Source organism: Zingiber officinale, chromosome 6A (genome assembly GCF_018446385.1).
Source record: "Zingiber officinale cultivar Zhangliang chromosome 6A, Zo_v1.1, whole genome shotgun sequence".
NCBI classification, from domain to species: domain Eukaryota; kingdom Viridiplantae; phylum Streptophyta; class Magnoliopsida; order Zingiberales; family Zingiberaceae; genus Zingiber; species Zingiber officinale.
In genome coordinates, this window is record NC_055997.1 from 99,784,608 (window position 1) to 99,809,187 (window position 24,580).

A 24,580-nucleotide genomic window follows, 5' to 3' on the forward strand; every position below is an offset into this window, starting at 1 on the left:
TCGATAGCTGTTAGTTCTAATTGGCTTGTACGATAATTAGACATTTTAAATGCTTTTCTCCATGGCCATCTTGAGAAACTGTTTTTATAGAGCAACCATCTGAGTTCATTCATCCACAATTTCCATCTCATATTTGCCAACTCAAGAAATTCTTATATGGTCTTCGACAAGCTCATCGTGCATGATTTCATCAATTATCTAATTAATTACAAGTTCAAGGATTTTCTAGATCGAATACTGACTCATCTCTATTTTACAAATATAATGATGTCTCCATGATATTTTTTCTTATTTATGTTGATGACATCCTAATAACCGGCAATAATCACAAGGGCGTCAGAACTTTATTGAGCCTTCTCAATCAAGAATTTCCTACTCGAGATTTGGGTATTGCTCATTTTTTCTTGGTATTAAACTTATTCCACATGAGAAAGGTTATCTTCTTTCTTAGAGCAAATATATTACCGGGCTTCTCCAAAGAGCTAAAATGGATGGAGCACGTCTGGTCCCTACACCAATTGATATAAATAACTCTACAACTTCATTCTCTCCTGCGTTGTATGATCCACATATTTATCAAAGCATTGTTGGAGCCTTACACATATGTTATTATTGCACGCCCTAATATCACTTTGCAGGAAATCATGTTTGTCAATTTATGCACGCTTTAACTGAACAAAATTAGGATAATGTAAAAAGAATACTTCGCTATCTCAAATGTACTATTCTACATGGACTTCTTTTATATCGTCAATCGTCTCGAGATTTACATGCATATAGTGATGCGAATTGGGCAAGTTCTCTTGAAGATAGACGCTCTACTAGTGGATATACAATATTTCTTAGACGAAATCTTATCTTATGGAATTCGAAAAAGTAACGTATGGTACTATCTCGTTCAAGCACTGAGGCGGAATATAAAAGTATAGCAAATACAATGTCTGAGATTATTTTGCTTCAATCATTTCACTCTGAACTTCATCTTGCATCAAATATTTCACCAAAAATTTGGTACGACAATATCAAAGCAACATATCTCATAGCAAATCCAATCTTTCATGCTCGTACAAAATATGTGGAAATTGAATTTCATTTTGTTCGTGAACGTGTGACAACTCAACAGTTATCCGTCTCTTATATTTCTGTTGAAGATCAAATTACTGATATCTTTATTAGGTCATTATCCAGACAACGTTTCAACAACTTAGCAAACAAACTCAACATCAAAAATCTCCGATTAAATTTGTCGGGGAATAAAAGAGATAAAAGAGGATCACCAGGATTAACCGGATCAAACGACTAAATCAAATCAACATTAACATTATTAAAATAATTCTATTATAATTATTAGAATAATTTTGTTATTTGTTATTTGGTCAATTGACCGGATACATCTTAAATATTATATATTATATTATCCTGAAAACAAATATTAAAACTCTTATATTCTTTACCCTCATCCTCTACTTCTTTTAACAATAAGATTGATTTCTGGCTCTGCCCTCTTTTATATATATATATATATATATATATATATATTTATTGTAGCAGTGTTGCAAAATACAGATAAAGTACAGATCGAGTTTGACCTAGAACCGTGCTAGCTTATTGAAACCGACCCATATCTGTATATATAAAACCGATCAGAGGGAGGAGAAGATTGGGACCCCTGGGAGAGTGGTACCCCCATCGACGATGAAAACATTGCCCGAGATGTAGTCGGACGAATCCTGAAGCAGGTACTGCACGAGCATTGTTATTGTTGGATCTGTCATGCTCATGCCGTACGTTCTCAATGGGACTATTTTCTCTACCACTCCGCTCAGCCATGGCTTCGACACTAGGGAAGCTGTCATCTCCGATTTGAACAGTCCAGGCGCGATCGCGTTCACCCGAATATTGTAACCGCCCACATCCAATGCCATCGTCTGTTTAAGGTTATTAATATATATATATATATATATATATATATATATATATATATATATATATATATTTGTTAATTCATTGCAAGTTAATTATATAGCAAGCTACCTGAGTGAGTGCATGAACAGCTGTTTTGGAAGCATCATAAGCGGTCGCTCCTGGAACACGAGAGCCAATTAGGAGACCGTTGATGGATGAAACGTTGATGACGGATCCTTTCACCTTGGCGTCGCGCATCAACCTGCATACGTGTTTAGAAACTAACCATGTACCGGTCAGATTGGTTCTGATGACTTCGTCCCATTCTTCCTTTGGCCAATCGACCGATGCATGCACACCTCCTGATCAGAAAAATCATCACCAACAAACAGAGCATTTAATTTAATTATGAAGAGAGAGAAGATGTTTTAATTACTTCAACAACGACAAAATTAAATATTGGAGAATTCATTCATAAACACGTAATTAGTTTTACTTATATGAGCAAGCTTGAAGAACAGTCCATCTTTATTTATTATATATTTTTTTAACAATTGGAGACCACATCCACAAAACCAGTACTCAATTAAAATGGTTGCATGAGAAATTTATTTATTTTTAAATTTATACGTACTACAAAAATTTAGTAGTCTCATCGATTGCATGAGACATACAGTTAATTAAAATTATGAACGTACGTATAATTGACTGGAATAGCAAAATTACCAATTTTGTTTTTAATATTTTTGTGTTCTTTTTTTATCATTTACATGTTCTCGTGGGAATTTAACTGATTTTGTGTCATTTTAAATAATATTGCAACATGATTACTATAATTTATTCTCATTATTTAGAGCCTGTTAAAATCAAATTTTGATACATTATGATACTTTGAATTAAGTTTATGGAGCTCTCTAATTGTTACACATTATTTGATAATCCTTAGAAAGATGTTGTATCTGTGAGATAGTACTCATCGTGCTTTTTAATATATGTTCTTATGCCTTGATAAAGTATTGAATCAATCACATGCATGATGAGCTATGCTTACTCTACCAGGAATGTCATTTGCATGTAAATTATCTTATATGTAATAAACGGGTAGATCGAAGTGTAGATAGGGGCGGCTTACCTGTGGACCCCGTGTAAATCCTCCCCTGCATATGTTTTGCAGAAATATATTAATACGATGTCTACCTATCAAAAGCAATAGACCCCCTTAGGCCTTAGTGAACTATCCCTTTAAAAAACAGTCATATTTTATTGATCCTTGAAATTATACTTACTCATGAATTCTTTTTCCAACTTGAAAAAACAGTGTAGCCAAATGTATTTTGATTGGTAATCAAAGCCGTACCTGTATTCGATGGGGTCTGAAGTTCATACTAAAAAATGACCCTTTTACTTCGTTAAATAATGATAAAATTTAATTTACAAATAATATATATATACTAAATACATAAATAAATCAAAAATAATATATTATTATAAACACTACTTGTCTAACTATTTTAGAGGTAAAAAATTTATAAAATCTGAAAAATCCAATTGTCAGACTATTTCTTTCTCAATCTATAACATCGATAGCTCATTTAGTGTATCCTGTAACATTGAGACGAATGTGGTGGCTGCAGGTAATAGCAAGACGACAAGCAGTAACCACCATGCAATTAGATTGTCGTTCGCACAAGCGACCGGGGTAACGTTCGACAACCATCGCACCGTGTAATTAGGTCACACGAGCAATGTAACGACCCAATTTTTCCCATTTCAAGTTCTAAAGGGCCATAAAAATATTTGGAAATGCCTTTAAAATATTCTAGAGATTTTTAAAAATTTTTAGAGTATTTTTACGTAATTTTTGGAAGTCGTTTAGTATTTCTACAAAACCAAAGAAGTTTAAGCAAAAAGTGTTGGAGAAGAGGTTCGAACCCGCGACCTCGGGTCGGACCAAACCAAGCCAAACCAACTTGACCAGCTGGGATAAGAGATTTATGTTAATCTCAAATAGAGTTAAATAAGGATATAGTATAGTTTGGAATAAAACCCTTATATATTAAGGGTAATTAGGTTTTGATTTTCCAAAACCCAAAACAATTTCTCCCGAAATTGTTTCTCCCCTTCTCCCTCGCGACGGCGTGGTTCTTCTCCTCTCGCGGCGGAAACCAGGAGCAGCTAGGGTTGGAGATTCCGACGCCGGCGAAGCTTCCCTCCAACCGTCCTTCATCCACGGTGGCTGTTCCCGACGGAGAGAAGCCCGAGAGCTCCGAGAACACGCCGGAAAAGCCGCTACCCGAGCCCTAGAAGCCCTCCTTCCCTTCTTCTCGGTTGTAAGTCCAAGAAAGCAAGTAAGTACTACTCACCTGCGGTAGGAGTTGCTCCGAGTTTCGATTTTTCTTCCTTGCTTCCGGATTTCACAGTGCCGAGTAGAAATGCATGTTAGGGCTTTCTTCCTTGCTTCCGGATTTGGTTGTGCCGAATTCCTTGTGTTAGGGATATGGTTCCTCTTGTTTAGGATCATGTTGTGCATAATTTTCTTTACCAAGGTGGTTTCGGGTCTACTGTACAATTGGGATCAGAAGCTGCGGGTAACAGCTTCCTATAGTTTTCCTTGCTTTGTACAGAATTTTGGAACCTGGCATAGTAGATTACTTCTTGTACATGATTAGCTTGGAATTGATAAGCCGTGTGGCCCTAAAATGTGTGCTCGGTTTGTATTTGGCTCTTTGCTGTGGACTGAACGGTATCAACCCTTTCCCTTTGTGCTGCCGTGAGTCCTTATAGGAAGCTGAGAAGAAGCTTTAAGTAATTTGAGTAGTTCCCATTAGCAATTAGTTGAGCATGTGTAATTTCCCTTGCTGCTATGAAACTCAAATTAAATTGTTTAGTTTTCCTTGCCACTTAATGAGCATGAACAGTTAATTTCTTTTTTTTGCTGCCCTAGCTTGGTTAATCTACCTTTGCTGCCATGGGTTTGTTAAAGAAGAGGAGAAGGAAATTTGAATGGGTTTAGCATGTTGTTTAGATTTTTCCTATGCTCACTACAAGAATTTTTGCATTCAACAACACCCAATAGACAACGCTTTTTAATAAAAACGTTGTCGTTCTTTGTTTTACAACGCTTTTAGTGAAAAGCGTTGTCTATGGTATTTACTTTTTCCTAAAGACAACGGTTTTTAATGAAGTGTTGTCTTTAGTGTTGTTGTTTATGGTCAAAGACAACATTTTTTTAAAAAACGTTTTTTAAAGTGTTGTGTATGTTTCCCCTAAACTCACTTAAAATAAATTCGCAGCCCTCGCTTTGCTAAACTCTAAACCCTCAACGCACGCGCGCCTTCTCCTCACCACTCCTCTCCACGAGTTCTCCTCTCCACTCCTCTCCACGAGTGCCTTCTCCTCTCCTTCTCCTCTCCACGAGCGCCTTCTCCTCTCCTTGCCGCGTGATCTCCTCTGAACCCTAATCTCGACCCAAACTCCTCACGCAAAACTCCTCACGCCGGCCCAACTCCTCCAAGTCGAGATCCCTAATCTCGCATTTCCCCATCTCCTCAATCAAAGTCAGCTTACCCTTCCTAATCTTCTCACGACGGAGCCGACGGAGCCGAGATCCCTCAATTTCTTCTACTATCCGACGGAGCCGTAGCACTGCCACGCGGTTCTTCGATCCGGCTCCTCGATATCTTTGCTCTTGCCCTCACTGTTCCTCCCTCTCTCTGCTCTTCCTTACCTTCACTGCTCGTTCTCGACTTCGCTCTCTCATCCCTTCGTAATGGCGTCTCCCGGTGAATCAGGTGCGCTCACTGCCCCTTCGGGCTTCTAACATTAGTTGCTTAAATTTCTCTTTCCAGACTTGGATCTCGATTTATTCATGGGGATTTACAATTTCTATTAACATCCTGATGGCAATCTATAAATTTTCAAGAATACAGGTCCAAAGTTTGTGTGTATCATGCCCTTCTTGTATTCTTATTCCCCCCTACTTCACATCATGCTTTTCTGATCACTGCAGTCGGATCTCTAGAAAATAAATCTGATTGATGAAGTGGGCAAATTTGGCATCTTTCTTGACTTTTTTCTAGAATTTGGGCTTAAATTTGAAGCTCAGACTGGGCTTTTTTATGTGCTGAATTAAGGTGGAACAAGGTCTGATTTAAACTATGAAAAACTTACAAGTAAAAAAAAAAATAGTAATAATGATTACTTACAAGTAGTTTCGATCATTTTAGTGTTTATCGTTTCCTCACTGTATAATTTGGGTCCTCCGTTGTTTGAAAAATCTTGAATTGTGTTTGTTATACCTTCTTAATGTGCAGCAATGCTATGGTGATAAACTTGTTTGACTGTTTTGACAAACTGGTACAGTTATTTCACATGGTAATCTCGATACAACACACTGCCTGGACAATGTTGTTTTAAGTGCTTTAATTCTTCCTTCTGACTGCTATTGAAGTTTGTTCTGTCATACCACTGCTAGATGGGTAAAGTTATTTCTCTTATTATAAAACTCATGAGCATCTAATGTTAATCAAGTACATACTGTAGGAAGCAGAATATGTACTTCAGACGAAGCTATGCAGAATCAGGCTGAACCTCCACAATACTTAGAGAATCGGCAGCCTTCTCTATTGTGGCTACTTAGATCTATAGTAATTTTCTGTTTGTGGTATTGTGGTGGCGGTGATGAGAATAATTTCATGAGGGCGCTTGTTTATCCAGGACCTGTCCCTTCTGGAAGCTGAAACTATAGCTCTTTCCATCCTGAAACAAGTCATGGAAGAAAAGGTATATTTCTTGTGGTTTTTCTGTATCTACCTGCTTTAGAAGATAGATAAAGCATCCCTGTTATCAAACCTGGATTAGGTTCATTCAGGCTCCTGGTTAATGAATTATTACTTGGTCTATTTGGATAAACTAATCGGGTGTGCTTAGATGTTTACTTCTAAATCATATAAACACTGCATTTAAATATGATAAAGAGAGAATACACTATTCAATCTGGTACCAGCTGACCTGAATGTATGTTTTGGGTACTTTTGTATTAGACGGGTAAATTGGACTGATGCTTAAGGATCCAGTTCTAGGGTTTCATTTTGTTTTACATAAATTGCAGAGTATTGCAACTTTTACATTGCTAATTACTCATTTGCATTAACAAGTAACCCCTAATAATGTTGACATTGCAAAGGTGGCTCCTACTTACCATCTATATACACCTGCCGAGGTTAAAGATGTCATTTCTCGCCTTTGATCGGCAAGGCCATTTATCTTGTTATCTGCGTTTCTTCGTACTTCATACTACTTGCTAGATTGCTGTTTAATTGTGCTGGATGCTGTGACCTTATTGTGTTCTGGTTGCTTATCCACTGAACCATATTCCGTTCAAAGAAGTTTAGTAATGTCATCTGCAATTTCTCTAAAAGTTTTATTCCCTTGGAGTCTATGCTGTGAAATTATAATATGTCATCTCTCATTTTTCACATTCGCAGTGAAACAATTAATAGCTCACAAAAAATAGCTGAAGGTTGAATTTTAGTTTGCAAGTGTCTTGTACTTTGACTGGTTCCAGAATTTTGCTCTCAGGGTAGTTCACATTTTTATTGTTTTTTAAAGAAATTTGATATGGACAACTTTCTTGGGGGCCTTTGCTAATATTTTACCTCATTTACTGGATGTTTTTCAATTTTCACCAATGTAACCAATGTAACAGGAGACTTGGAGAAGAAATACTACAAGTGTTCAAGTCAATGTCACATTTAAATGCGGTATTGTTGGATATTGTTGGAGAATTGCTAGTCCAGTTTATGCGGAGAACATTGTGAACGAGGAAGTGGACTGTTTAACTAGCCCTTTTTGGTTCTCATACCTCAAAGAGGTTGAGGGTATTAGGGTTTAGGGTTATGTTAGGTTGTTGATGAGATTGTTATACTCTTGCTTGAACATGAACCAAAGTATATAAATTTGACCTTTTGATCTGAAAGTATAAAAAAAAAGTTAATTGGATGCTAGTTTTTTATTTTTTTTTTGCAGTTGCATTTGTTGTATTTTCATATGTTTCTCAGTGAACTTCTAAACAATTCTTTTTTCATTAATTTATTAAGGTTTATTATAAGTTTCAGTTTGATGGTGCAAATTGTTTTCTTTTGTAATCCATCTGTTTCTTCTTTGGTTTAGGAAAGTTGAAGTGAATCCCTTGATAGCTGTTTCATAGGTTTGTTCCATTATTTTCCAGTACGTACTGGAATCACTATCAATAGCCCTCAAGGACTGTTTACAACCTTGCAATCAAATTAATTGGACTTATAATCTAATGTATGGTCATCTGGAGCATGAATATTGGAGGATTCATGAATGACTCTTTGGATGATGAATGTATGTCATTTAATATTGGTTCATGTATTTATTTAGATACATCTTGAGTATTCCCTATAAATACCCTTTGTATTTAACAATTCAAAGATGAAGAAAATCAGAAGTAGTTGAACCCTAACACTTGGATGCCAACATTTTTGAGTTGGCGCCTAGATTTGACCATCTAACAGACACGGCTAAAGGATCAACTTCTATGAACACCCTTAATAACTTATACAGATATTTGTGAACAATTAGGTTGGTGGCTATCATTTATCCTCCCTTTTTGTTGTTTTTTCCATGTACCCAATGCAGCTTTCATTTCAAAGGTTCCAAGCTGATGAACAAGGATGGGTGGACACAATCAAGTCAGTGCGATTTGGAGGAGCTGTCAGGATTAGTACCATGGATTGGCTTGGGCAATCTCAATATTTGCGTCAAACTGTCTTCTGACCTTCCCTATCATCTGCAGTATCTGAGGTATACTATGCACATTTACCGTGAATTTTCCTTATTGAGCTTGGGCTAGTGACGGTTACGAATGTATTTTATTTCAAGAACCGTATAAGCAAGTGTTCGTGCATCTAGTTTTATAACAATGCACTTCGTATCTTTGATCTAAAAAGCTTCTGAAACAAGTCATCTTCTCCAAGCATATATATTGGCCATGTTAAGTGACACAAACAAGATCTAAAACCATGTGTTTAAGGCATTCAAAGCTATTGGCCTCATCCGGTGGGTGGCTGTTCAGAAGACTGCTCGTGAGGGGATGCAGTGGGTTTCAATTGGCAATGAGGTGACATAGTAGGTTTCAACCGACAAAGAGGAACACATGAGGTGTTAAAGGCGGCAAGCGGTGGTGCAGTTCATAGGAGCATACCAGTAGTTTTGTTCTTTTTCGTGTGCCAGTTGGCAGATGGAATGAATTTTTTTTCCCTGTGCCAACCAGCATGGACAAAATTTAAAACTTCGAGGCTTCTAAAGTTGTTGGTCTCTTCCTGATCAATACTTTTAATCTTCCATCTTAACTAAGGTAATATTTCTTCGCCATTTCGTGTTCTGGTGTTTGGATTGCTATGGATGGAGAAGTTGTGCAATAATTCAGAGTGATGCCACCGTTGGGATTCGAGGTGATAAGTTGCAAATTTCTAGGCTAACCAAAACAATGTGGGTGCTTCTCATGTGGTGTGGTAGGATGTCTTAAAAAGAATAGGACAGTAAGATGAGTAATTTACTTTTTTTGATTGCTTGATCAGATGGCCTTTGGACAAATGCATAACCATAAAAGATGGATAATTCAGAATATTGGTTATTAGGGAGAAAGGTGATAGAGATCTCATTTACGATGAGCCACACAATCTTTTCAAGAAAATAAAGTTCTTATGTGCTTTATATTAACTTGGTTTTTCTCTAATGATTTCTATCTGTTTGTATTGCAGGTTCTAAAATATAGTAAGCATTGTAGAGTCTGTGACAAATGCGTTGATGGCTTTGATCATCATTGCAGGGTGAGGGTTTTCTCCATTCACAACCTTATATGTTTTGTTATCTTGTAGTAATATGCAGTATTCATCTTTCCTTGTAGTGGATCAATAACTGCATAGGAAGAAAAAATTACAAAAGGTTCTTCATCCTCATGGTGTTTGCTCTTCTCTTGGTAAGCACAAATATTTCCTACCATTCCAATAGTTGTATTCATTAATCATAGTGATTGACACTATTTTCTTAGTGTAGATTTATCATCTGTGTGCATCAACTTAGAAGATACTATTTTCTTAGTACGTGAAGGACCTGATACATAGAATGCATTTTATGTCAGGTCCTTTTCATTCTGATTGACTATTGATTGGTCTCCATGCTTTGTGCACCTTGGGCCAGCTTATTCTGCAGTGGGCTGTTGGGATGCTTGTGCTGATACTGTGTTTTGTTGAGAGAAGGAGATTTTCTGCTGAAATTGTTTCAAAGCTGGGTAGTAGCTTTTCCTTGGCACCCTTTATCATTGTGGTGGTGAGTACTCAGAAGAGAAAATGAATGAAAATCACACATCATAATGAGGATTTTTCAAGGTTCTGATACTAATTTGATAATGTCTCTATAATGCAGGCTGTGTGCACTTTATTAGCCATGGTTGCTACTCTTCCAGTTGCACAACTTTTCTTCTTCCATATTCTTTTAATAAAAAAGGTACACTACTTTCATATTTCTACTTGTGACACAGCAAACACTACCAGTTACACAACTCCTACATTTATATAAAACAAACCTATGTATCCGGTCAAATATCTCTATTTCAAGGAATATATCTTTTATATTTTCAAATTCTTTGCATTCATCCATACACTGAGCATTACTGAAACTTATTATCCAACTGAACTATTACAGCTTGTTATTTAACTGATAGATTTTCCATAGTGGAAAACAAATAGTAGAATTTGAACGATATGGTGTTGTTTATTCATCAATTCTGGAGAAAATTGACACTTTAACTAGCTCATGCTACTCTACATGGATGCGCTTACAGGGAATCAGCACCTATGATTACATTATTGCTTTGAGGAAGCAAGATCAGGAGCAGGAGCAACTTGCTGTTGGTGGGCAGCAAAGTCCGCAAATGTCCCAAGTGAGCTCTTTTACTGGACTAAGCAGCACCAGTTCTTTCAATCAATTCCATCGCGGTGCATGGTGTACTCCGCCAAGATTATTCCTTGAGGATCAGGTATCATACTTTCATTATTTAGAAAGTTATTGTGAATGTAATTTACCATGGTTAAGATTATTTTTGAAAAACCTTTTAATAAGATTTTTTTTATTGTACGAGGCAAATCCATTTAATTAAAAGTTTTTTTTTGGTAAAAAAGCCTAGTTGTAAATCTTTATCAAGACTTCATTCATTTCTCCTTATTCATCATTATCGTATTTTTGAATAAAAATTGAAATAACAAATGTAATCCACTTGCTTATTGTACACTTGGTTCAATGGTTAGCGAACTTAGGTGTGTGCTGTTTGAATTTTGTTTTCATGCATTGACCTCTTTAGATGATTTGTTTCTTGTGAACCTATTTTGAAAGATGCAATATATCTTTTAATATGGGTAGTTAATGTTGTTATAATTAACCCGTTTTTATGGAATTTCGTGAACTAAGAATCTTGTAAACTGCATGCGATTTCTTATTCAAGCTCTCGCTGGAAAGCTAACCAAAATCAACTTAGTTGATCATTAGCTATTCATAAATTGAACTGCATTCACATTTCCATTGCCAACTTAATTCTGACTTCTGAGAATTTGATAGTAGGATAATGTCTACAGTTTGTTAATATATATATTTCCATGACGCATGGGTGTTGGAAGGGAATAGAATGTCGTCCTCGATTTTGGGACTGTGAATGTGTCATGTCAAGTTGAACTTTTACCTTGCTTCAGCTCAATTGTGTAAATAATTGTCAATCTCATGGTATAACTTAAGTTAGATTCTATTACAGAAATTCTAGTTCAAAATTAATTCTAGTTCAAAATTAATGTCAATAGCACTCGTTGCTTTTTCACGTTCGTTTAAAAACAATTGAGTAAAATGCAGCAGAATATAAGTTAAGTAAAAACAATTGCTAACACAGTTTATTTTTACTTGGTTCGGAGTCTACAGCACTCCCGCTTAGTTAATATATATGCTTAGAACTTGTAAAGACAGGTCAAACATTAATATGCTTGGTTAATATATCCATCTACAGCACTCCCGCTTTTTCCTCTAAATATGATTTTCATTTAGCACAGAACTAATGCCAATTTTTTTATTTTGATGCAGTGTTTAAAGAGCTTGAGTAGAAGTTGGCCCTAAAGAAAACTTGTCAGTTACGATATAAACACACTTACGGTATGAATTACATGTATATATAACATTGACATATTATTTAGTACGAGATTTACATGTATGAAAGTTTTCATACAAAATTTCTTGATTGCCTACAACCCCAGGTGTGCTGATGACAAGTTGAAGAAGATGGCTCTAAGAGTGATAGCTGAAAGCCTTTCAGAAGAAGAGATTGCTGGACTTAAAGAAGCAATTCCATGCGATGGACACCAACAACAACGGTTAGTCAATGATGAGGTTTTGTAAAACTTGTGTGTTTGAAAAATTATTGTCATGAAGTTAAGGATAACTTGTATGATACAAATTTAATTTGTGGATCAATATGTATACATTTTGTTTGTATAATATAAAGTTTTATTTATTTGTTAAATAGTCTTATTATAAAAATGATTGTGGTTGTGGATATTCAATTATATGTAAATTTTGAGTATTTTTTATAATTTTTGCTATTTAATTAAGAAAAACACTATTTTTTATAAATTTAAAAAGACAACGTTTTTAAGTAATAAAAGACAACGCTTAAAAAACAATGTCTTTGAGACCAACCACAACGCTTTTAAAGCGTTGTCTTTGATATGTGCATTTTTACAACAGCATCTTTAACAACGCTTTTTAAGAACGAATAGACAACGCTTAAAAAGCGTTGTCTTTGTGACCAACCACAACGCTTTTAAAGCGTTGTCTTTGATATGTGCATTTTTACAACAGCATCTATAACAACGCTTTTTAAGAACAAAAAGACAACGCTTAAAAAGCGTTGTCTTTGTGACCAACCACAACGCTTTTAAAGCGTTGTCTTTGATATGACTTTCTACAACACCATCTACAACATCACTTTTTAAGTACATACGACAACGCCAAAAAAGCGTTGTTGTTTAGCTTTTTTCTTGTAGTGGCTGTTAGATCATTTCCTTGTTGTTTAGTTTTGTTTGCTAATAGTAAAGCATGAGCCATTATCCATTGCTAATGATTAGCAAGATCAAATTAGTTTTCTATTGCTCCATTTTGTAGTGTGATTAGTAAGATTAGATTAGTTTTTTTGCTCTTATCACAGCATGTTTAGAAGGCCAAGAAATTAGTTTCTTTTACGCTTCGTTTATAGCATGTTTAAGAAGTTTAAAGTAGCATGTTACCTTATTTTGTATAGCATGTTTAAAGGCCTTAAAGTAGTATTCTTTGTCATGTTTTAATAGCAGGTTTAGAAGCCCTAAAGTAGCATTCCTTGCCTATTTTTACAGCATGAATGGAGTCACTAAAGTAGCATCCTATACCTATTTATTACAGCATACTTAGAAAGCCCAAAGTTAGCTTCCTTTTGCGTTATTTCTAGCATGATTAGAAAGTTTAAAGTAGTATGTTTTTGCCTATTTTGTATAGCATGTTTAGAAGATTAAAGTAGCATGTTTTATTCTATTTTTCAGCATGTTTAAAAGCCTTAGAGTAGTCATCCTTGCCATGTACTTACAGCAGGGTTAGCAGCCCTAAAGTATCGTTCTATACTTGTTTTTACAGCATGATTAGAATCATTTCATACTTGATTTTACAGCATGTTTAGAAGCACAAAAATAACATCCTTTGCCATGTTTTCATCGTATGATTCAAAGGCTTTAAATTGCTTTCTTTAGTTTAGCTTATAGCATGATCAGTAAGCTTTAAGTTACTTGTTTTATTCTATTATATAGCATGGTTAGTTGATTATACACCCATACTTGTTAAGTATATTTAAAGGACTCCCACAATCTTTAATAAAAGATAATAAGGAAGATAAAAGAATAAGAAAGATAAAAAGTAAGTCAAGCAAGAGGCTAGTACCCGACATCCAAGAGCTTGTCGTTAAACAAATCCAGGTGACCATTTCCGAGGTCTTGGCCCTGGTAGACCGAGGTCTGCTCTTTTAGGATTGGTGGCTCGCAACCCCAACCTATTAGGGAACGCGCATGAGATGGTACTAAGCCTGGGCCCAAAGTAAAGAAAAGTAAAGAAAAGTAAAGAAGTAAAGAAAGAAAGAAAGAAAGAAGAAGAAAGTAAAAGATAGAAATTAAAAGATTAATTTCTAACACAAGGATACAAGAAATGAAATAAGTTCCAAGCTTAGAATAAATAAGAATGATTAGTTTTCTTTAATTCTAAGTTTTACATAGTTAGTTTCTTGTTATTCTGCTTGATACTGAGTATGATTTGTATCTAGTTCATTTTCTGTATACCATGAGCATATGCAGATAGTTTTAGTATTTCAGTTTCAGTACTTATGCATTTCATTTATGCATTTCGAGTTTTGTGAGATAGATTAGTACTTACTAAGCGTTTTCGCTTATAGATCTTGTTTTCTTTTTCCTCCTACCGCAGATAAAGGAAAAGCTAAGATATGAAGGGAGGCGACAGGGTGGTGGTGATGATGGATGTGTGTGGTGACTGAACTATGGAGAGGTCCAGAGGGGACTAGCAAGACTTATTTATTTAGAGTTTATGTCTAGTTTATTTTTCCCTATTTCTGTTATGAAATTTTGAGTTTATGATTGAGTTTGATGTGCATTGTAGCTTATTATGCTTCTTTCGGGGAGCTTGAGTTTAGTTCATGTTGCTAGATTAGTTTTTGATTACGATATGATTTATTACTGCGTGGTTGTGAATAAATTGTGATCCAGCCGCATGTGGCTGTGTATATATCTTGTGTATTATAGATTTGGTCACCGGTACAGGGGAGACTCTGCCGAAATTTTTCGGTAGGAATTCCTCTGAACTGTGATAAAATCTACCTGACTCTAATTATAGAGTCAGTGCCACTAGGAGTGAAGTTATAGTTAGGTAACAATCTCCCTTAGGGAGTAGTAGTAAGAAAGGGTGGTTGTTACAGTTGGTATCAGAGCAGTGTTCCATTCTCCAGCATCACACACACATCAGCATCATCCTTGCCGTCTCCAAGTAAGAAAGTATTTAAATTCTTCCTTTATTCTGCTTTCCTTATTATTAACTGCAGTATAGAGTACTTATTTTTTTGAGTACTAAAGTAAGATAGAAGATTTGGTTTCCCTTGTCTCTATTCGTATTTAAGTATGATTAGAAGGGTTAAAGTAAGATATCAAGCCTTTACCTACTCATAGGTGTTGAAAGTCAAGAATCATGTATAAGTAAGATATATCTAGAAAGTATAGTGATAATTGTAAGTTTTCTTTTCCTCTGCCTGACTTGATGTCAAGAAGAGGACGTCCTCGTACCGCTGGTACTGAGAACCAAGATCAGGAGAACGAAGAGCTTAGATCAACTGAGCCCAATCTCTCTGAAGTTGTTGCCTAACTCCAGAGACAAGTAGCAGAACAACAGCAAGTGATTGCCAATCTAATGGCCAATCAGAAGCCAGCTACTCCCACTCCCCCAACCATTAATGTGGAAACCCCAGTGGTGACTGAAGTCTTATCGGTTGCCCTGGCAGTCGCCACAACACCTAGAAGACAAGAAGCATACCTTATCCAGTGGCTGAAGCTGAAACCAGAAAGATTCTCAGGCACGACTGAGCCTTGGGATGCCCAGACTTGGTTCAAGACACTTGAGATCACAATGGAGCTTCTTGACTGGCCAGAAGTCGAGAAGGTCAAGTGCGCCTCTTTCTGCCTGTCCGGAGATGCTCGTATGTGGTGGGAGAGGATAAAGACCAAGAGAGCAGCCGATCAGATGAGCTGGGCAGATTTTCAGTTAGAGTTCTATGAAGAGTTCTATCACCAACAAGCACTAAGAGGAGTTTATAGAGTTCAAGTCAGCCAAGATAGAAGACAAGACAGTGGGAAAACAGAGACCCCAGTCAAGTAAGTGTAGAAGAACAGAAAGAAGGTAAGACAGAGAGGGGTTTGGGTGGTTTGCGAATATCCCGAAGTGTTCTCAGCAGATCTACCTGGACTACCTCCCAATAAATGAATGGATTTGAGATTGAATTGGTTCCTAGAACCGGTCCAATTTCAAAAGCTCCGTATCACATGTCTCCAGCAGAGCGGAAGGAGTCACAAGAACAACTACAGGAGTTACTTGACAAAGGCTTCATTCGCCCTAGTCATTCACCCCGGGGAGCTCCAGAGTCGTTCGTTAAGAAGAAAGACGGATCCGTGCTAATGTGCATAGATCTCAAAGCGCTAAGAAAAGTAGCAGTTAAGGACAAGTACCCCTTTCCCAGGATCGATGACTTATTTGATCAGTTAAGAGGAGCAACGGTGTTCTCGAAGATAGACTTGCGCTCTGGGTACCATCAGCTGAAGGTGAAAGAAAGAGATATACCCAGAACGGAACCAGATATGGACACTACGAGTTTGTAGTTATGCCATTTGGAGTGACCAATGCACCTGCGGTCTTCATGGACCTAATGAACAGAGTGTTCAGAGAATATCTTGACAAATTTGTCATTGTATTCATCGATGACATTCTGGTCTATTCAAGGACCCCAAAGGAGCATGACACGCACTTGAGGATAGTACTGCAGACTCTTCAGCAGAAGCAGCTTTATGCTAAATTCTCAAAGTGCGAGTTCTGGTTAAATCAGGTGGCGTTTTTAGGTCACATTATTTCCAAAGAAGGTATTCAAGTGGATCCAGCCAAAGTGGAAGCGGTCAACAACTGGAGTAGACCCAAGAACGTCAGAGAGATCAGAAGCTTCCTTGGTCTAGCAGGGTACTACAGGAAATTCGTGGAGGATTTTTCCAGGATAGCTTCTCCGCTAACAGCCCTCACCAGAAAGAACAAGAGATTGGAATGGTCAGATAAATGTGAGCAGAGCTTCCAAGAGCTAAAGAAGAGACTGATCAGTGCTCCCATTCTGACTGTTCCATAGAGCGACAAGAGTTTCGACATCTACAGCGATGCTTCCAAGATGGGTTTAGGAGCTGTACTCATGCAAGAAGGAGAGGTCATAGCTTATGCTTCCAGACAACTCAAAGACTATGAGAAGAACTACCCTACTCATGATCTCGAGCTGGTAGCTGTAGTTTTTGCACTTAAACTCTGGCGACAGTATTTGTATGGAGTCCAGTGTAGAATTTTCACAGATCATCAGAGTCTTAAGTACTTCTTCACTCAGAAGGACTTAAACATGAGACAGCGCAGGTGGTTAGAGTTGGTCAAAGATTATGACTGTGAAATCCTCTACCATCCAGGCAAAGCTAACAAAGTGGCAGATGCACTCAGCAGAAAATCTAGTGCATCACTGATGTCTTTGTCATCACTAGCCTTGCCACTGCAGAAGGAGTTGTCCGATTTTGGACTTGAAATTATCGAAGGACAGCTCTCTGCATTGACCTTAGAGTCTACATTGCTTGTGGAGATACAGAGAAAGCAAAGTGAAGATCCGGACATCCAGAAGATCAAGCAGGGGATGCAGAGAGAAGACAACTTAGAGTTTAGAGTAACAGATAGCGGAATTCTTTATCAGGGGAGTCGCATTTGCGTGCCCAATGATGAGGAACTGAGGAAGAAGATCTTAGAGGAAGCTCACAGTACACCCTATTCCATGCATCCTAGTTCTTCCAAGATGTACCAAGATGTGAAACAGAGGTTTTGGTGGTCAGGACTCAAAAGAGATGTAGCTAAGTATGTCAGTACCTGCTTGACATGCCAGAGAGTCAAAGCAGAACACCAGAGACCAGGAGGAGTTCTTCAGCCTCTTCCAATACCAGAATGGAAATGGGAAGACATTTCCATGGATTTCATAACAGGTCTTCCAAGAACCACCAGTGGATATGATGCGATATGGGTAATAGTAGACCGATTGACCAAGTCTGCTCACTTCCTAGCCATCAAGGTGTCCCACCCCATAGAGCAGTTGGCCCAGCTATATGTTAAAGAGGTAGTCAGACTTCATGGAGTTCCTAAATCTATCGTTTCTGATAGAGATGGGCGCTTCACTTCACGATTTTGGGAATGCGTTCAGAATGCACTGGGCACCAAACTCAAGTTCAGCACAACTTTCCATCCACAGACTGATGGACAGACAGAGCGAGTGAATCAGATTTTAGAAGACATGCTCAGAGCTTGTGCGCTAGATTTCAAAGGAAGTTGGTGCAAGTATTTGTGCTTAGCTGAATTCGCTTACAACAATAGCTATCAGGCCACCATCAAGATGACACCTTATGAAGCACTATATGGCAGGAAATGCAGATCACCCATATGCTGGCAATAAGCGGGAGAGAGAAAAGAGATGGAAGTAGAGCTGGGCATTCAAACAGAGCTGATAGACGAGACCACTCAGGCAATCCAGAAAATCAGACAGAGAATTGAGATTGTCCAGAGCAGACAGAAGAGTTGTGCTGACACCCGCCGTAGGCCATTGGAATTCCAAGTAGGAGATTCAGTTTTCTTCAAGGTCGCTCCTATGAAGGGAGTGATGAGATTTGGCAAGAAGGGCAAATTAAGTCCTCGCTATGTAGGACCTTACCTAATCATAGAAAGGATTGGGAAAGTAGCTTACAAGTTGGACTTATCACAAGACATGTCAGCAATACATAATGTATTTCATGTCTCCACGACCCGAGCCAAGTGGTTCAGCCTCAGTCAGTGCAGATCCAAGAGGATCTTAGTTATGAGAGCAGACCTACACAGATAGTGGACAGAGCAGTCAAGAGATTGAGAAACAAAGAAGTACCACTAGTGAAGGTCGTCTGGCAGAACCAGAAGCACGAGGAAATCACTTGGGAGCGGGAGGACAGTATGAGACAGAAGTATCCAGAGCTATTCTAAGTTCGAGGACGAACTTTTTATAAGGTATGGGGGATTGTAACGACCCAATTTTTCCCATTTCAAGTTCTAAAGGGCCATAAAAATATTTGGAAATGCCTTTAAAATATTCTAGAGATTTTTAGAAATTTTTAGAGTATTTTTACGTAATTTTTGGAAGTCGTTTAGTATTTCTACAAAACCAAAGAAGTTTAAGCAAAAAGTGTTGGAGAAGAGGTTCGAACCCGCGACCTCGGGTCGGACCAAACCAAGCCAAACCAACTTGACCAGCTGGGATAAGAGATTTATGTTAATCTCAAATAGAGTTAAATAAGGATATAGTATAGTTTGGAATAAAACCCTTATATATTAAGGGTAATTAGGTTTTGATTTTCCAAAACCCAAAACAATTTCTCCCGAAATTGTTTCTCCCCTTCTCCCTCGCGACGGCGCGGTTCTTCTCCTCTCGCGGCGGAAACCAGGAGCAGCTAGGGTTGGAGATTCCGACGCCGGCGAAGCTTCCCTCCAACCGTCCTTCATCCACGGTGGCTGTTCCCGACGGAGAGAAGCCCGAGAGCTCCGAGAACACGCCGGAAAAGCCGCTACCCGAGCCCTAGAAGCCCTCCTTCCCTTCTTCTCGGTTGTAAGTCCAAGAAAGCAAGTAAGTACTACTCACCTGCGGTAGGAGTTGCTCCGAGTTTCGATTTTTCTTCCTTGCTTCTGGATTTCACAGTGCCGAGTAGAAATGCATGTTAGGGCTTTCTTCCTTGCTTCCGGATTTGGTTGTGCCGAATTCCTTGTGTTAGGGATATGGTTCCTCTTGTTTAGGATCATGTTGTGCATAATTTTCTTTACCAAGGTGGTTTCGGGTCTACTGTACAATTGGGATCAGAAGCTGCGGGTAACAGCTTCCTATAGTTTTCCTTGCTTTGTACAGAATTTTGGAACCTGGCATAGTAGATTACTTCTTGTACATGATTAGCTTGGAATTGATAAGCCGTGTGGCCCTAAAATGTGTGCTCGGTTTGTATTTGGCTCTTTGCTGTGGACTGAACGGTATCAACCCTTTCCCTTTGTGCTGCCGTGAGTCCTTATAGGAAGCTGAGAAGAAGCTTTAAGTAATTTGAGTAGTTCCCATTAGCAATTAGTTGAGCATGTGTAATTTCCCTTGCTGCTATGAAACTCAAATTAAATTGTTTAGTTTTCCTTGCCACTTAATGAGCATGAACAGTTAATTTCTTTTTTTTGCCGCCCTAGCTTGGTTAATCTACCTTTGCTGCCATGGGTTTGTTAAAGAAGAGGAGAAGGAAATTTGAATGGGTTTAGCATGTTGTTTAGATTTTTCCTATGCTGTTAGATCATTTCCTTGTTGTTTAGTTTTGTTTGCTAATAGTAAAGCATGAGCCATTATCCATTGCTAATGATTAGCAAGATCAAATTAGTTTTCTATTGCTCCATTTTGTAGTGTGATTAGTAAGATTAGATTAGTTTTTTTGCTCTTATCACAGCATGTTTAGAAGGCCAAGAAATTAGTTTCCTTTACGCTTCGTTTATAGCATGTTTAAGAAGTTTAAAGTAGCATGTTACCTTATTTTGTATAGCATGTTTAAAGGCCTTAAAGTAGTATTCTTTGTCATGTTTTAATAGCAGGTTTAGAAGCCCTAAAGTAGCATTCCTTGCCTATTTTTACAGCATGAATGGAGTCACTAAAGTAGCATCCTATACCTATTTATTACAGCATACTTAGAAAGCCCAAAGTTAGCTTCCTTTTGCGTTATTTCTAGCATGATTAGAAAGTTTAAAGTAGTATGTTTTTGCCTATTTTGTATAGCATGTTTAGAAGATTAAAGTAGCATGTTTTATTCTATTTTCAGCATGTTTAAAAGCCTTAGAGTAGTCATCCTTGCCATGTACTTACAGCAGGGTTTGCAGCCCTAAAGTATCGTTCTATACTTGTTTTTACAGCATGATTAGAATCATTTCATACTTGATTTTACAGCATGTTTAGAAGCACAAAAATAACATCCTTTGCCATGTTTTCATCGTATGATTCAAAGGCTTTAAATTGCTTTCTTTAGTTTAGCTTATAGCATGATCAGTAAGCTTTAAGTTACTTGTTTTATTCTATTATATAGCATGGTTAGTTGATTATACACCCATACTTGTTAAGTATATTTAAAGGACTCCCACAATCTTTAATAAAAGATAATAAGGAAGATAAAAGAATAAGAAAGATAAAAAGTAAGTCAAGCAAGAGGCTAGTACCCGACATCCAAGAGCTTGTCGTTAAATAAATTCAGGTGACCATTTCCGAGGTCTTGGCCCTGGTAGACCGAGGTCTGCTCTTTTAGGATTGGTGGCTCGCAACCCCAACCTATTAGGGAACGCGCATGAGATGGTACTAAGCCTGGGCCCAAAGTAAAGAAAAGTAAAGAAAAGTAAAGAAGTAAAGAAAGAAAGAAAGAAGAAGAAAGTAAAAGATAGAAATTAAAAGATTAATTTCTAACACAAGGATACAAGAAATGAAATAAGTTCCAAGCTTAGAATAAATAAGAATGGTTAGTTTTCTTTAATTCTAAGTTTTACATAGTTAGTTTCTTGTTATTCTGCTTGATACTGAGTATGATTTGTATCTAGTTCATTTTCTGTATACCATGAGCATATGCAGATAGTTTTAGTATTTCAAGACTTATGCATTTCATTTATGCATTTCGAGTTTTGTGAGATAGATTAGTACTTACTAAGCGTTTTCGCTTATAGATCTTGTTTTCTTTTTCCTCCTACCGCAGATAAAGGAAAAGCTAAGATATGAAGGGAGGCGACAGGGTGGTGGTGATGATGGATGTGTGTGGTGACTGAACTATGGAGAGGTCCAGAGGGGACTAGCAAGACTTATTTATTTAGAGTTTATGTCTAGTTTATTTTTCCCTATTTCTGTTATGAAATTTTGAGTTTATGATTGAGTTTGATGTGCATTGTAGCTTATTATGCTTCTTTCGGGGAGCTTGAGTTTAGTTCATGTTGCTAGATTAGTTTTTGATTACGATATGATTTATTACTGCGTGGTTGTGAATAAATTGTGATCCAGCCGCATGTGGCTGTGTATATATCTTGTGTATTATAGATTTGGTCACCGGTACAGGGGAGACTCTGCCGAAATTTTTCGGTAGGAATTCCTCTGAACTGTGATAAAATCTACCTGACTCTAATTATAGAGTCAGTGCCACTAGGAGTGAAGTTATAGTTAGGTAACAATCTCCCTTAGGGAGTAGTAGTAAGAAAGGGTGGTTGTTACAAGCAAAGGCCAACCACCAACTTGTATTGCATGAGATAGCCACTGTGAGAATCGACGTGATTATGTCGCATAAACAATCATTGTTGCATGATTAGGATACAGTTGATGTCGTGTGTTGCAAGACGAAGAAGATGATCAAAGAAGAAAATTAGGATTACCTCTTGTTCAGTGAATCCATGCATTGGTAGAAAAGAACGTTGGAGAAGAAATCACGTGCAAAGAAGATCAACATCAGAGAAGAAATTACATTCAAAGAAGGGTCGTGCATTGGTGTGTGCCTTGAAATGGTGAGAATAGGTTTAGTGGCCATTTAGGGTCCATACATCTCATTTTGTTTTAGGTATAATTAAAAAATTAAGCCCTTTGTTGGGTTGGGCCCTGAGACAGTTGTCTCTCTGACCATATGAAAGTTATGTCCCTGTTGGTAATCACGAACAGTCTTATACGACTCCTACCCAGGAAGAAGAAGCTGGTCAAAATACTACTTGATACACTAATTAGGTATTTTATTATAGTACTCGTTTTTCTAGTTATTTGATATGTACTATTTTTTTTTTTTTTTTGTCAATTTTGGATAATTTACTAACTGTGTAATATTCACTTTTTATTAGTTATTTATTAGATTTTTAAAATTTATCGATTATCATTTTGTAGCCAAATGTATTTTGATTTATAATGTAATTAAAAATACTGACCAAATATATATATATATATATATATATATATATATCGGCTGGTAATTTTTTTAAAAAAATTACCAACTAAATATATATTTTCTTTTTAGAAATTTATTAGCCATTTATTTTTAAAATTAACGGTTAAATATATATTTGACTGATAATTTTTTTTAAAAAAATTACAGGCCAAATAAATATATTTGGCGATATTTTTTGAAATTTAAGAAATATATATATATATATATGGCTGTTATTTTTAAAAGCATTCACTGACCATTTATTTGGGATAACTTTTTAAAAAATATCAGTCAAAATGATGGCCGGGAAATAAAATTTAACCACCATGATCTATTTTATTTTACTGGCCAAAATAATAGAATTATCAACCATTTTGATTTGCTGATAAACCCTTTGTTTCCGTAGTAAAATTTAAATCAAGAATTCAGAGACTATTTGAGAATGGGCAAATTTTTTATAATAATTATTTTTATCAATTAATACGCGGCCCCTCTAAATTTAATATACTGGATCCACCATGAGTGTAGAGGTAAATTTAAGAATCGCCTCTGCCCCCAAATATCATCTATAAAAATTCATCTATACTTCCTTGTCGTAAGAAAAATAAAGAATAATAGACATTATCAGAGAAGGGTAAAAATAAGAAAGCGCTACACGAAAGCATTATTAGATGGATGATGAATTTTGATAGATTTAAAGACCAGTTAAAGATAAATTTATCAGAACACTATCACGACAGTTTTTTATATTTTGAAAATAATAAAAAAAGAAAGGCGTCCCCGCCGTTAGTTAAAGTAAATACCTCGAATTCCGGCGTTATTGACCAATCCATCGATCCGCCCGAACGCGTCCCACGCCCTCCGCACAGCGGCCGCGACGACCGCCTCCTCGGCGCCAACGTCCAGCGCTACTGCCACGGCGGCAGTCGGGTTGCCCGGTCGGAACGCAGCGATCTCCTCGCAGAGGGTCTTGAGGTGGTCGGCCCGCCGCGCGGCCGCGATGACGCGACAGCCGGCTCTAGCAAGGCTGAGACAGAGTTCGCGGCCAATGCCGGAGGAGGCGCCGGTGACCATCACCACCTTTCCCTCCAGCTTCCCTCCGCTCCCCATTGCCGTCGAGATTGAGAGGAAAAGCAGTTAACAAACGCAGCTTTAAATCATTAATTAGATGGGTGATCACTGGGTGATCAAGTGTGAGAGTTCTAGAGAGCTCCTTATGCCGCAAAAGTAACGGCGGGCTTTTGATGGCAACACATTCTACCATTTAATTAAACCATTTTGCATTTAATTTTCGTAAACGAAAAACTTCGCCTTCTGTCTTTTTTCTTGTGGAATAAAATGAGAGCAAGATCATTTTTTATTTATAAACGAAAGAAACAAGTTAATCCTGTTTTAATATTACTATTATATATACGAATTTGAATTCAACTCGTTTCAACCATAATGTACATAAAACAACACTTTTATGTACTTTTATAAAAAACTAAAATAAAATAATCAAATGGTGGACTTGGACATATTGCTATATATTAGAATAGCCTAGCACGTATCTTTAATTTCTTTTCATCATGACGTGGTTAATTCTAGATCATTTGATTCCATTAATTGAGTTCGATACACTTTGACTTTAAGGTTTTCATTAATTCTATAAAACCAAAAACTAGAGTGTATGGAGGGTCCTTTGTGGGTGTGCTACGAATCTTTCTTTTCATGCTATTTTCATAACGTGGTTAATTCTACATCATTTAATTCGATTGATACATTTTGATTTTTGTGGTTTT

At 37.2% G+C, this 24,580-nt stretch overlaps 1 protein-coding gene across 1 annotated transcript; it reads right to left on the reverse strand.

Moving 5' to 3' along the window:
* Positions 1 to 1,344: 1,344 nt before the first annotated feature.
* LOC121997165 (3-oxoacyl-[acyl-carrier-protein] reductase FabG-like) lies at positions 1,345 to 24,006 on the reverse strand. Its single transcript, XM_042551431.1, has 3 exons — positions 23,603 to 24,006; positions 2,035 to 2,267; positions 1,345 to 1,928 (listed from the first exon to the last, which is right to left on the reverse strand). The coding sequence occupies exons 1-3, from the start codon at positions 23,907 to 23,909 to the stop codon at positions 1,644 to 1,646; spliced, it is 825 nt and encodes a 274-aa protein (XP_042407365.1). The 5' UTR covers positions 23,910 to 24,006; the 3' UTR covers positions 1,345 to 1,643.
* Between the last annotated feature and the right edge of the window lie 574 nt (positions 24,007 to 24,580).

Bases quoted from the DNA above. Each gene is read 5' to 3' on its own strand.
- LOC121997165 (XM_042551431.1), bottom strand. From the start codon at position 23,909: ATGGGGAGCGGAGGGAAGCTGGAGGGAAAGGTGGTGATGGTCACCGGC. The intron at 2,268-23,602 runs GTATTTACTTTA...TTTTCTGATCAG, and splicing joins CAATAACGCCGGAATTCGAG to GAGGTGTGCATGCATCGGTC. The intron at 1,929-2,034 runs GTAGCTTGCTAT...AACCTTAAACAG, and splicing joins CTGTTCATGCACTCACTCAG to ACGATGGCATTGGATGTGGG.